At 33.1% G+C, this 11,497-nt stretch overlaps 1 protein-coding gene across 1 annotated transcript; it reads right to left on the bottom strand.

The window, feature by feature from the left end:
- Positions 1 to 4,073: 4,073 nt before the first annotated feature.
- On the bottom strand, positions 4,074 to 5,240 carry LOC110096852. Its single transcript, XM_020822973.2, has one exon. It carries the CDS (start codon positions 4,590 to 4,592, stop codon positions 4,095 to 4,097), a length of 498 nt encoding a protein of 165 aa, XP_020678632.1. The 5' UTR covers positions 4,593 to 5,240; the 3' UTR covers positions 4,074 to 4,094.
- Between the last annotated feature and the right edge of the window lie 6,257 nt (positions 5,241 to 11,497).

Raw genomic sequence — 11,497 nt, 5'->3', positions numbered from 1 at the left:
TGTAGTGACCCCTGATTAGATTTTCTATTTTAAACCCGATCGTCCAGGACAATGTAAATATCGTCCTGGCCGATTTGAGTAAAAATAGAAATTCTAGTCTCTCAAGTGTGTGTGTGTGTAGGGTTACTTTGCATTAGTCACACCAAAGATTACAATTAACTCAAGAGGGGAAAATAAAATTACAGACTGACTCAACCCTAATCTTCCCCATCTTGAGCTGGCTCCATTTTTCCGTCTGATCTTTGATTCTTGAAAAGTCAGTAGTAAAAGACAGTCCAAGTCAAGTAAGAGTATTTTCCAATCATCAAAACATAGTTCATAGACCTAAATTTGCAACAAATCTTGGTGTCAGCATTGAAGACACTACTTTATTTAAATAGTAAAATGATTGATGAAAGGAAATTTCTAGTTTGCTTGGTGGAGAGATTGAAGATGGTGGAGCTTCTTAAAGACATGCTTTGTGGAGATGTCAAGATCATAGGATATATCTTGACAATTTTCCATTTTCTTAGATTCAATTCTTTTTTTTTGTATAACAATCCTGCTCTTTCTTTTTTAAATGTAAGCATAAAGTGGTATTTAAAAAAAGGATTTAGAATAATAGAAATTTAGATATACTCTATCTATTATTTTTTACTCAATTGAGAATTTGGGATACTAATCAACCCTTTGGGTTATTGTTTAATCTTTGGTATCCCCTTCACCCCTATGGGTTTCAAATGATAAGTAGAGGGACTTATTTTCATTATGAAATTTCCTCTTTTTTTTATAGTTACATTATGCTTAAATTGCTTGCTAATAAGACCTCCTTTTACTTTATTTTAAGGGGAGTGTCTAGTAGTTTTCTTTGCTTGTAATAATTTCCTTTTTTTTATTTTAATGCTATATACATTTTATCAAAACATAAAAAGAGATAAATGAGAGTTAAAACTGTTCAATTGAAACAAATCATCAAAATTTACCCAAGTTCTAACAACAACAGGACCAGATATAAAAACATGATTCATATTCTCCATGTGAAAACAACATTGACATTTAGAAGCCAAGATACAACCTTTTTTTATAAGATTATCATCCATAGGAATAAATCTATGCAAGACTCTCCAAATAAAAATAAAAATAGTAGAAGGGATGCTCTTATACAAAATATTATTGAACATGCTATCATTATTTCTTTTATCTCTACAAGAATGCTAAGCATTCTTTAAGTGAAAACCATCATCTTTGGAAAGATCACATAACATAATATATTTAGAAGCAGAATTGATAAGCAAGTTTAAAATACTATGGATGATACAATCAGGAATCTCTTTGGAAAGCTTATCATAGTCCCAAAAATTATTATTAAAAAAGGAGTTGACCTTAACTGAGGAAGTAGAGAAAGAATTCAGCATAGAGTCAATATAGTGTTTACATAACCAACGATCTTGCCAAAAGAAAATATTGCCATCAGCAAGGCCCCAAGAAATGAAGGGCTCCACCTCCCATTTAACCTTGCAAAGCCTTTTCCAAACTCTAGAATCATCTTGTTTAGAAAAATAATTAGTAGGATGCTTATCAATACAATACTTAGAAATCATAAAATTGGCCCAAAGATTAATGTTAACATGTAAATTATACCAAAGTTTAAAATAAAAAGCCTTAGCAAGGTCATTAAAGTTCTTACAACCGAGACCATCTTCAGCCAAAACATCGCAACATTTCTCCCAAGAAGCCCAGTGAATTTTAGAGCTAGAAGAAGTGCCTCTCCAAAAAAGTTTATTAATAAGCTTGTGAAGCCTATCACAAATATCTTGAGTAGGAAAAATATATTGAAAGCTATAAACCGGACAAGCATAAAGAACACTTTTAATAAGAATAACTCTACCACCAAAACTAAGGAAATTGGACTCCCACGATAATAGTCTATTTTGAATAGAGGCAAGAAGTTCATCAAATAAAAAGGATTTCCTCCTAGCAAAAAAAAAAAAAAAGAGGAACTTTAAGATATTTGATAGGCAATTGAGCATGGGGAAAACCATTAAGATTATTAATAGATAAAATACGATCGTTCAAAATTCTCTTAGAGGCAATGAAACAACTTTTGTTTTTATGAAAGGATAAGCCACTCACTCTCTCAAATTGGTAAAAGAAATCCATAAGCTTTTGAATTTTATTAATAGTCCCATTAGAAAACATAATAAATTCATCCGCAAATCATAAATGAGATAAAGGTATACCTCCCAAAGTTCAAAAATACAGGCTATGATTAGCATCAAACAATTCAGTTACACCCCTAGAAATAAACACAACAACAATAATAAAAGGAGCAGGAGAAATAGGATCACCTTGCATTAAACCATGATAGACTTTGAAGAAACCATTATTAGAGCCATTAATAATAATAGAACAATAAATATTTTCAATACAATTCTTAATAAGCATGATAAAGATAGAGTTAAAGCTAAAAAAACTCTAAAATAAGATAAAAGAAGTTCCAATCAATATTATCATAGGCCTTGACAATATCAAGCTTCAAAATTAAATTACCACCTCTCACCCTAACATCCAAATCTTGACAGAACTCCTGAGCCAACAAAATATTATCAGTAATGGCCCTACCTTTCACAAACCCCATCTGATTAGGCGAGATAATTCTACGTAACATAGTAGTAAGACGATTCACAATAATTTTAGAAATCAACTTATTAAAGAAAGTGAAAAGACTGATAGGTCTAAAATCATTCCAATTGATATTAACATTGTTTTTAGGAATAAGCACAATAGCAGTAGAGGTAAAAAATTAAGGTATATGGGTACCAACAAAAAAATCCAAAATAGCAGTCAAAATATCTTTACCAATAATATGCCAAGATTTTTGAAAAATAGAGTAGTAAACCCATCCGGCCTAGCCACAGACTCCCTATTCATATCAAATAGGATCTCTTTAATCTCCTCAAAAGAGGGAGGCCTAGAAAGAAAGATATTCTCCTCAAGGAAAATAAGGGAAGGAATGAAATAATGATCAATAATCTGATCAGGAGTAAAAAGTTTATTAAACCTGGTTTGAAAATGATTCACAGCTAAATTAGCAATTTCCACATAATTTTCAGTAAAAGAACCATCCTCCCTTTGGATTTTATAAATACTGTTTTTGACCCTCTTTCTTTTAACCAAAGCATGAAAATACTTAATGTTGTTATCACATTCAAGCAAATGCTTAGCAGTAGCTTTTTGCCTCCAATAAACATCTTCCTGAGGTTGAAAATTAAAAATATCCTCTTTGACTTTTTCAAGAGAGAGAAATTGTTTTTTTTTTTTTTTCATCATCATCACCCAAATTTATTCTATGTACTTAGATAGGGATTAATGGTTCTTTAGGTTTTTTTTTCCCTATTTTTCTTGTACTCCTTGAGTATTGTTAGCAATTGAGAAGTTAAGGACCTAGTAATAATTTTTTATGATGAAATAAAATCTGCGCCAATAATCAGCTTTAAAAAGAAAAAACCGTTAGACAAAGCAAACCTGAAAATTTATTGTTGTCATTAAGGAATAAAGCTACCTTATACCCATTTATTTTTATATAATCAGTCTTTAATATTTCATCTCAATTGACACTACTATTCATAAATGGGCTTCCTTTGGAAATTAATTGCCAATGTTGTGATCATAATATATCCATCCAACATATGTTTCTATCCATGCATCTGCACTAAAAGTCTAAACTCATTTTGCCTACTTTTTTATTACTTAATTTTAATAGGAATTATTTTAGTTTTAATCATTTTAACTGTAAACTTTCCTTTGCTGATTAGCATTACTCAATCATAATCATGTGCGAAAAAGACAATGAAAACATTTTATAAAATGTCCGGAAAAAAAAACATATAACCCCTTCCAACTCAAAAAAAAAAAAAAACAAAATCTAACTAAAAGCGCATTACCTCAAAAAATGGCGCTTTTATTTGGTTCGGTTAACCGGATGCAAGAAATATCCGGTCCTAGGCAAAAAACCGCCCTCGAGCATTTTTTTGCCTAGGACAGGATGTTCCTCTGCATCCGATCGAAAGATGTAATAACGACTCCAAAAAATGGGGAAAACCACAAGTAAATACTCAAATCTTAATCCCCTCTTCGTATATCGTATCTAACGCCGGTTCCCACGACCGCAATCTCTGCATCCGACCAACACCCAACTTTTGATCACAACTCTGCTTCCTCTCCGGCAGAAATTCCCTCAAGCACTCGTCACTCGTCTTTATTATTTTCATCTTTGACCTCCCCCTCCTCCTCTTTACTTTCATAGCACCGGTAGCTCGACCTAAAAGGCATTTCATTTCCTCCTCGGTAAGCACAGAGAATAGAAGGTCATTGGGAAGAAGGAAGTAAAGGCGGCGCCGCATGAGATCTTCGTCGGCGTTAAGCCCGCGAATGCGGCAGCCAACTTGGAGATAGGTTGAGTCGCAAACAAATTGGCCTGGGTTCTCTAGCATGAGCTCTTCTGCCTTAACGGAGTAGAGGAAAACATGTACTCTTCCGTTGCTGTCGATGGCCTTTACGGAGTTTGAACCAGCGCCATACACTGGGCAAGGTGCGCAGGAGGTATTCCCCATGTTTTAGAGAAAAAGGTAGTAGATCTTAGTAGCTTTACTAGATGATAAGCTTTCTAGTGTATAGTATTGAGAGAATGAGAGAGGGAAATTCGATCTTATATGACTGATGTAGAGAAGCTGGAGAAGAAACTTTCAATTTGCAAAACTTCAAAGATTGTGTTAAAAAATTATGCTTTAAAAGACATTTCTTAGTTTATATCTGCGTCGATTATCCAAATGTGATGCACCTATTTAGGATAAGCTTTATTATCTGGAAAGTAGAGCAGAGAGAGAGAGAGAGAGAGAGAGAGAGAGGTTCATAAAATCACTAACAAATACTAAATGAAACAAACTGATTCAAGGAATTTTAAGCAGTAAATTTATTCGTGCGAGATGAAGGGGTAGAGGACAGAGTAACAGGGAGAAGAGTAAATGTAATTATACCAGTAGCTGATGGTTACTTTATAATCGAATATTGATTTAGAACTATATTGCTATGGTTTGAACATTCATAAGATAAATATGAACACACAGAGAGAGAGAGAGAGAGAGAGAGAGAGAGAGAGAGAGAGAGTTGCCATGGCTGAATGTAGGGGCACATTTGTATATACTGTGAGAGAACAGAGTAATTAGCCATAGTTCATGTACGTCAATGACAGATAGATGGGAGGTAGGACTGCCATTCGGGGCTTCTAAATGAAATTTCTAAGGCTGACTAAAACTTCGTTTACACAAAATTATACAAAGAAAATTGTTTCGGAAAAAATATCTCCACTTTTGACATGAACTGCTTATTTAAAATCCTTTTCTATTGACAAATTCAAACAAGGTTCTAATCATTTTTAATCTAGATATGAATTATATTTAAATTTTGTTCGAATGAGATTAGAATCATATATACTTCAAGAATATTTGAACAAACGTTGGAGCTCTATCTTAATAAGGTTCGAGCATTGCTTGATCATGATTTAAGCATTACGTGATCATGGTTCGAACATGGTTTTCTTCTTTCAAATACACCTAAGAGCATTCAGTTAGTCTGAACATAGTAGACTTCAAGATTGATACACAGCTAAATGGATGCTATCATAATAACTATAACTCAACAGATTGTAAGATACATTAAATATAGTATTATTCAAGAGATAACACAACATTCGTAGCACAACATAGAGCATTTCAAAAGATATAACACAATGAATGCAATTGAAAAGCTATATCATACTAGATTAAATTTGAATGTTTATATTAGATTAATTAACTAAAAAAGTTTATAAGCAATCATTAAACACCTAATAAATATTAAGAACAAAGGAAAGCAATGTTTGAAAGAATAAGCAAGCAATTCATTTTGAATGGACCTATGGATCTTCATTGTCATAAAATAAATTTTCTCATTAGTAGTCCATGTAAATTTTTTTTGCAATCAACTAAAACTTTCAAATGATCTTTTTTCTTTAAATTAGTAATATGGTAGATTCTAGTGCTTGCATTCAGTAGTCACCACTACAAATAAAATGTAAAACACTCATCATATTATATGTACAAGAACTATTAACAATACTTAACTTTTTGTTTCAAATTTTATAAGGCTAACATTACTTCAAACATTAATACTTCAACTATGGTGGTCCTCATCAAAATTTTAAGCATAAGTAGAGGAGAAAATTCATTCCTATCAATAAACCTTACATCTCATATAATATAAGAATGTAACGACAAAACAAACTCATTATTATCTACATAATCTACATTAAATGTAATAGTAATGAGAGTCATAAAATATCTTGGCTTTTATAGAGAGTGAAATCTCATAGATCTTCCAATGTACATTATTTCAACTCATTGAAAATATATGAATTCTACCTTAGTCAAGTACTTAAAAGAAAGTTTCCCTCATTCATGATGAATTTTAGGGTTTCGTCAAGAAACTTAAAGGAGTCCTTCCTCTTTGCTTTATTTTGTAAAAGATTGTTTATTTGCAGGGCTTATCAAATAACTCATCCAACATGAAGTTACTTGATCCAACATCCAATTCTATCTTTCTATCTTTAAAATTGTCAATAGTAGTAACAATTAAGGCATGTTGTAAGATAATTATTCCTAATCATTACTCATGTAGAAGGAATCAATAACACATGGATCTAATAGCACATGCCTTTTTCTTCATGAATATTAAATCCCTAGTCCAATACTTATTACTCGTTTTCCTCTTTAAATAAATTAAAAAATATTTGCTTGACTCTTTTGTATATTGCTAAGCTATCATCTAATATCACCTTCCTTTGTAATGTAAAGGTTTATGCACTACAGGAAAATTGCCCATTACAGAAGACTTTTTTTGGCAGAAATAGACATTTTTCTGGCAGAAAATTGTTGTTCTGGTGGTTTTTTTTGCTCCAAAATTTATGGCTATTAAACCGTCAAAAAATCGTTTCTAATAATTGACAGTTTATATAGTGTTCTAGCGTCTTGTAAATGTACTCTGGTATTTAATATTTCGGTGGCTAAGCCACCGAAAACCAATAGTATCTAAAAAAAATTGATAGCGCCCTCTGTCCTACCCCATTTTTACAATTTGCACGTATAGCTCCTAAATAATATAAATAAAATAATATACACTAACACAATATTCACAATCAACAGATGCTTGAGAAGTTTAAAACATAAAATTCATAAAAAAAAATATTTATACATTGAAAAAGATAAACTTCAACTTGTTAAACAAACTATAAAGCATAAATTTCAATTGTAATAAAAGTTTCACATCCTTATGTTCTCAAACAAAAGTTAGCTCTTCAAACTCCAACGACAATTTCAACATTAAATTAAATCTAATCAACGCCTGGGTCCTTGCTGCCCTGTGATTCATGCATAGGCTCCTGCTCCTTTTTCTTATGATTTTTAACAAGATATGATGGCAGCTTAGCCTGCATCATACCTTGAATTTGTCTTATTTCCTATATCTATCTTTTCAAAATAGCTTTGGCTGACGATTTCTTCAAATCCGCTAGCATAATAAAATGATGAAGTAGATGTATTGCCCTCATAAGCATATCCAAGCAAACTTAAGCAATAAACCCTCCCCCTTTGCCTTCCTCCAACAGCTATTAACCTTGTGTGTTACTCAAAATACTAGGTCGATCCTGAAGATGATCCCTCACTAATAGACGACTGGCTCTTCTGAAGTCATATATATAATTTCATCCTACGTGAATAAATCCATAAAATAAAATTTATGTTTATTTCTTATAACTCAAAAAATTATTCTCATGTGAGCTTTTCTCGCCTTCTCATCAGCTCAGTAATGATAAGTTTGAAGTTGATGAGTCCTTGTATGCAACTCTAATGGTGCCAGCTCTGGAATAAGATACTCTTTCTTCAAATAAAGTGTATAATAAAAAAAATGTACATATATTTCTAAAACTAATTTAAATAATCTTTACCAATCGTCAACTCTGCTCAGTTTGAGTCACTGAACCACCCATATGAAGATAGCTTCCAAAACCCACATTTAGATGCTCTATTTTGCTTATTTTGCTCTCTCAGTTTCCTGATATCATGACTCGCCCAAACTCTGCTCAAATCAGTCCATACTGTCACGACCCGACCCGAGACGAGACGGATCCCGCCCGCGCTGGATCGCGACGGAGCTGCACTAACCAGGATCTAGCTTTGGAATTTGGTTCGGAACTGAATCTTCCAAATAATTAATTCACACAGACTAACAAACACAGAGCTACTATGTATCATCAAATGCAGCAGAACAAAACATCTATCCGATTTCATTTCCTCAAAACAATCATTTACAGAACAGTACATGGCTTTCAACAGAAAGAAAGACAGAACAGAAAAGCCATGACTGTACAAAAACCAAAAGTACAAAAGTACCTATACTGATCAGACTCTGAACTAATCCTGGACTTCCTTGCCTTTTCCAGAACCTGAAAACCACCAGAAAGCAAGGGTGAGCTCAACAGCTCAGTAAAGCAACAAACCTCCAATCAAAATCCTCAGAATCTCAAAACCAACACAGCAGACAAATCCGTACAGAATCGAAACAGATTCGGACAGATATCAAATCAACAAAACTGTACGGAAATGGAAGTTGTATCAAATCAGAAACATAACAGATCAGACACATCAGATCAACAGAATCAGAATCGTACAGATCATATCAGAACAGAACAAATCATATCAGAATCATATAGCAGATATCAGATATTTAATTAATAGCTAAATTCCCTGACACTGACTGAATCTCATAAGATCCAGGCCACTTATGCCTCCCTTTGTGCTCACGGCACCAAAACAGATCAGATCAGATGTGCTTATAGCACCAGAATACATATATAGTGCATATAGCACCTAAACAGATTGTTTCCTCGGATCCGGAACAGAACAGATATCAGATTTCATATTGAGCTCATTTCAGAATTCCCAGACACTAACTGAATCTCATAGGATCCAGGCCCCTTATAACTCCCTTTATATAGCATATACAGATAGCATATCAATTCAGAAGATTTCCGGACAAAACAGAAATTAACAGCAATTTCCTCAACAGTCACTTCGGACGAAAACAGCTCGGCGTCGCCCGAAAATCCACTTTTCCACTTTTTCCTTCGTTTTTCTCTCTCCTCAACTTTTTTCTCTCTCTTCAAAATATCTCATTTCTATATATATCCAGACTGATCGTCCTGGACGATCGAGCTTCGTACCGGACGATCCATGGAGAGAATTATTTCGTCCAGACGAAAATCAAATATCGTCCCCGGCGAAGGGTTCTCTGACTTATTTTCGTCCAGACGATCCTGATTTCGTCCAGACGAACCATACAGCCAAACATGATTTTCTCTGCACAACCTGTACCGATCGTCCCGGACGATCCGACTTCGTCCGGACGAACCTGGAGCAAAAACTGATATTACACATACTCCCTCTCCAATCCATAATGGATGATACATAGACTTTATAATGTCCATGAATAATTCCTTAAGATGAGTAAAGGCTCTTTTCTACAAATTTGTTATGATTCTCATACCATGCTTAGGGAACCACCAAAAATATTTCTATAAAACATAGACATAAAAAAATTTAATACAAATGGAATAAAAACTTTTAATTAATGCCAAATAAATATATCTAAAATTCTTTGAACCACATATCCATAATATCCTTTAAGATTTTCTTCCACGATAAATAAGGAGCAACATAATTACTCTGTATGATATCACGTATCTTGTGGGTAGGCTGCCTTGGGGGATTAAAGTTATAGGTAATTTTTTTTTTATTACATAATATATTAAATTATTATAACTTTATAAAATAAATGGACTTATATATCACCCTTAGGCTTTATTTATACATGCTTTTTGTCTATTAATGTAGTCTCCCAAGCCTCAACCTCTGCTTGTGTTTATGGTTCACCATGTTCTTGCTGTATAAGAGGTGGGTAATAATAGGGGTGATGGTTAGGAGGGTAGGGGTAGGTTAATGGAGCTATTTATGTTGTTGGTGGCAAGTAATATGGATATAAGGGAGCTGAATGTGTATGGTCTAGAGAGGGAAATTAAGGATTTATGGATGAAGGAGTCAGGAAGTACCCAGTATGGGTTGGTATGCCAAGCATAGGTAGATCTATTTGTACTTGACCCTATTCAATGGGGGAACTTATGCTGACTTTCTGGTGGTGGTGAAAAACTCATGTCTCTAGTGGAACTCTCTGGCCCTGACCTTGATCACTCTGTTTAGACCTACTAGTCAACTACTCAACTTCTTACAATGAACAAACATTAATGTAATGAATCTATGAAGACGCTCTTCAAATGAATCCATGAAGTAAAATAACAAATTAATTTATATTTCATGAAATTTAGTAACAATAAAATTGCAACAAATATGGAAACTTATAAATAAAGTTGTAATAGATATGAAATTGCTAGAACGTATGAATAATTTACACACAAAAAATCATCTTCCAAATATCATTTATATTGCTAAAATGTATAAATAATTTACCTTTCCTTGTGTGCGTACTTTCTTTTCAAAAGTTGCTTGTTATTACAAGTTATGTTTAGTATAAGATGGTGTGGTTGTTGTAAAGTTTATTCTCAAACATGTATATAAGATATATTTTACATTAAGAGCTTTTTAGACAAGATTATATATTGCATTAAAATTCATTCTCAAATATCTTTCAAAGAAGTAAAGTTGAATTTGCCAATCCGAGCAATAAAAAAATCATATGAAGATGAATTACAACTCAAGTAGATTTGTGTATCATTCTACCTACTTGTTCTTGCTAAACATTCATTTGATTAAAACTTTGGTTGTTATAACATTAAGTGCATTGCAATAAATTTGGTCGCTTAAGGTGCAAGAACTAATCTGACTCAAAAATGCTTTCAGTGCACTCTAAAGTATCTTCACTTTCTTCCTTATTCCCCCTTAAAGAGCTCGTTGAACTATCCACATCCTCTAATAGCATTTTAGCCTAGACAACAAATAATTAATAACATTAATTTCAACTGCTCTACAATCTGACATCTCATCATCTTGATGTGTAGTAGCTATGACATATTATTGGTTAATTATCCCTCGTGCTTTAGTTTTTTATGTCAGCTAACCAATCGTGCTTTTCTTTATGATTACTAGGATATTTGTTGAAATAAAATTGAACTGCTTGACTTACTAAGATAAATGGATTAAACTTCACGTATCTTCTAATATATTTTATATCTATTAGATTATATGCAGGATGAACCATTATGTCTTTATTAGGTACAAATTATGTACCATTGATAGTTAAATAAGCATACAACATTTCATCTTCTCCAGGGTACTGCAACTTAAGAACCTCATCCAGAATACCATAATAATCACACTCTTCTTATTCATGATTGTTTCCTCTAACACAAACTCCC

The sequence above is a fragment of the Dendrobium catenatum genome, unplaced genomic scaffold (assembly GCF_001605985.2).
Source record: "Dendrobium catenatum unplaced genomic scaffold, ASM160598v2 fragScaff_scaffold_744, whole genome shotgun sequence".
NCBI lineage: Eukaryota > Viridiplantae > Streptophyta > Magnoliopsida > Asparagales > Orchidaceae > Dendrobium > Dendrobium catenatum.
Note: the sequence above shows the minus strand (reverse complement) of the source record. Positions and strands in the feature narration are given on the sequence as shown.

Coding starts and splice junctions, on each gene's coding strand:
- LOC110096852 (XM_020822973.2), bottom strand. CDS start 4,592: ATGGGGAATACCTCCTGCGCACCTTGCCCAGTGTATGGCGCTGGTTCA.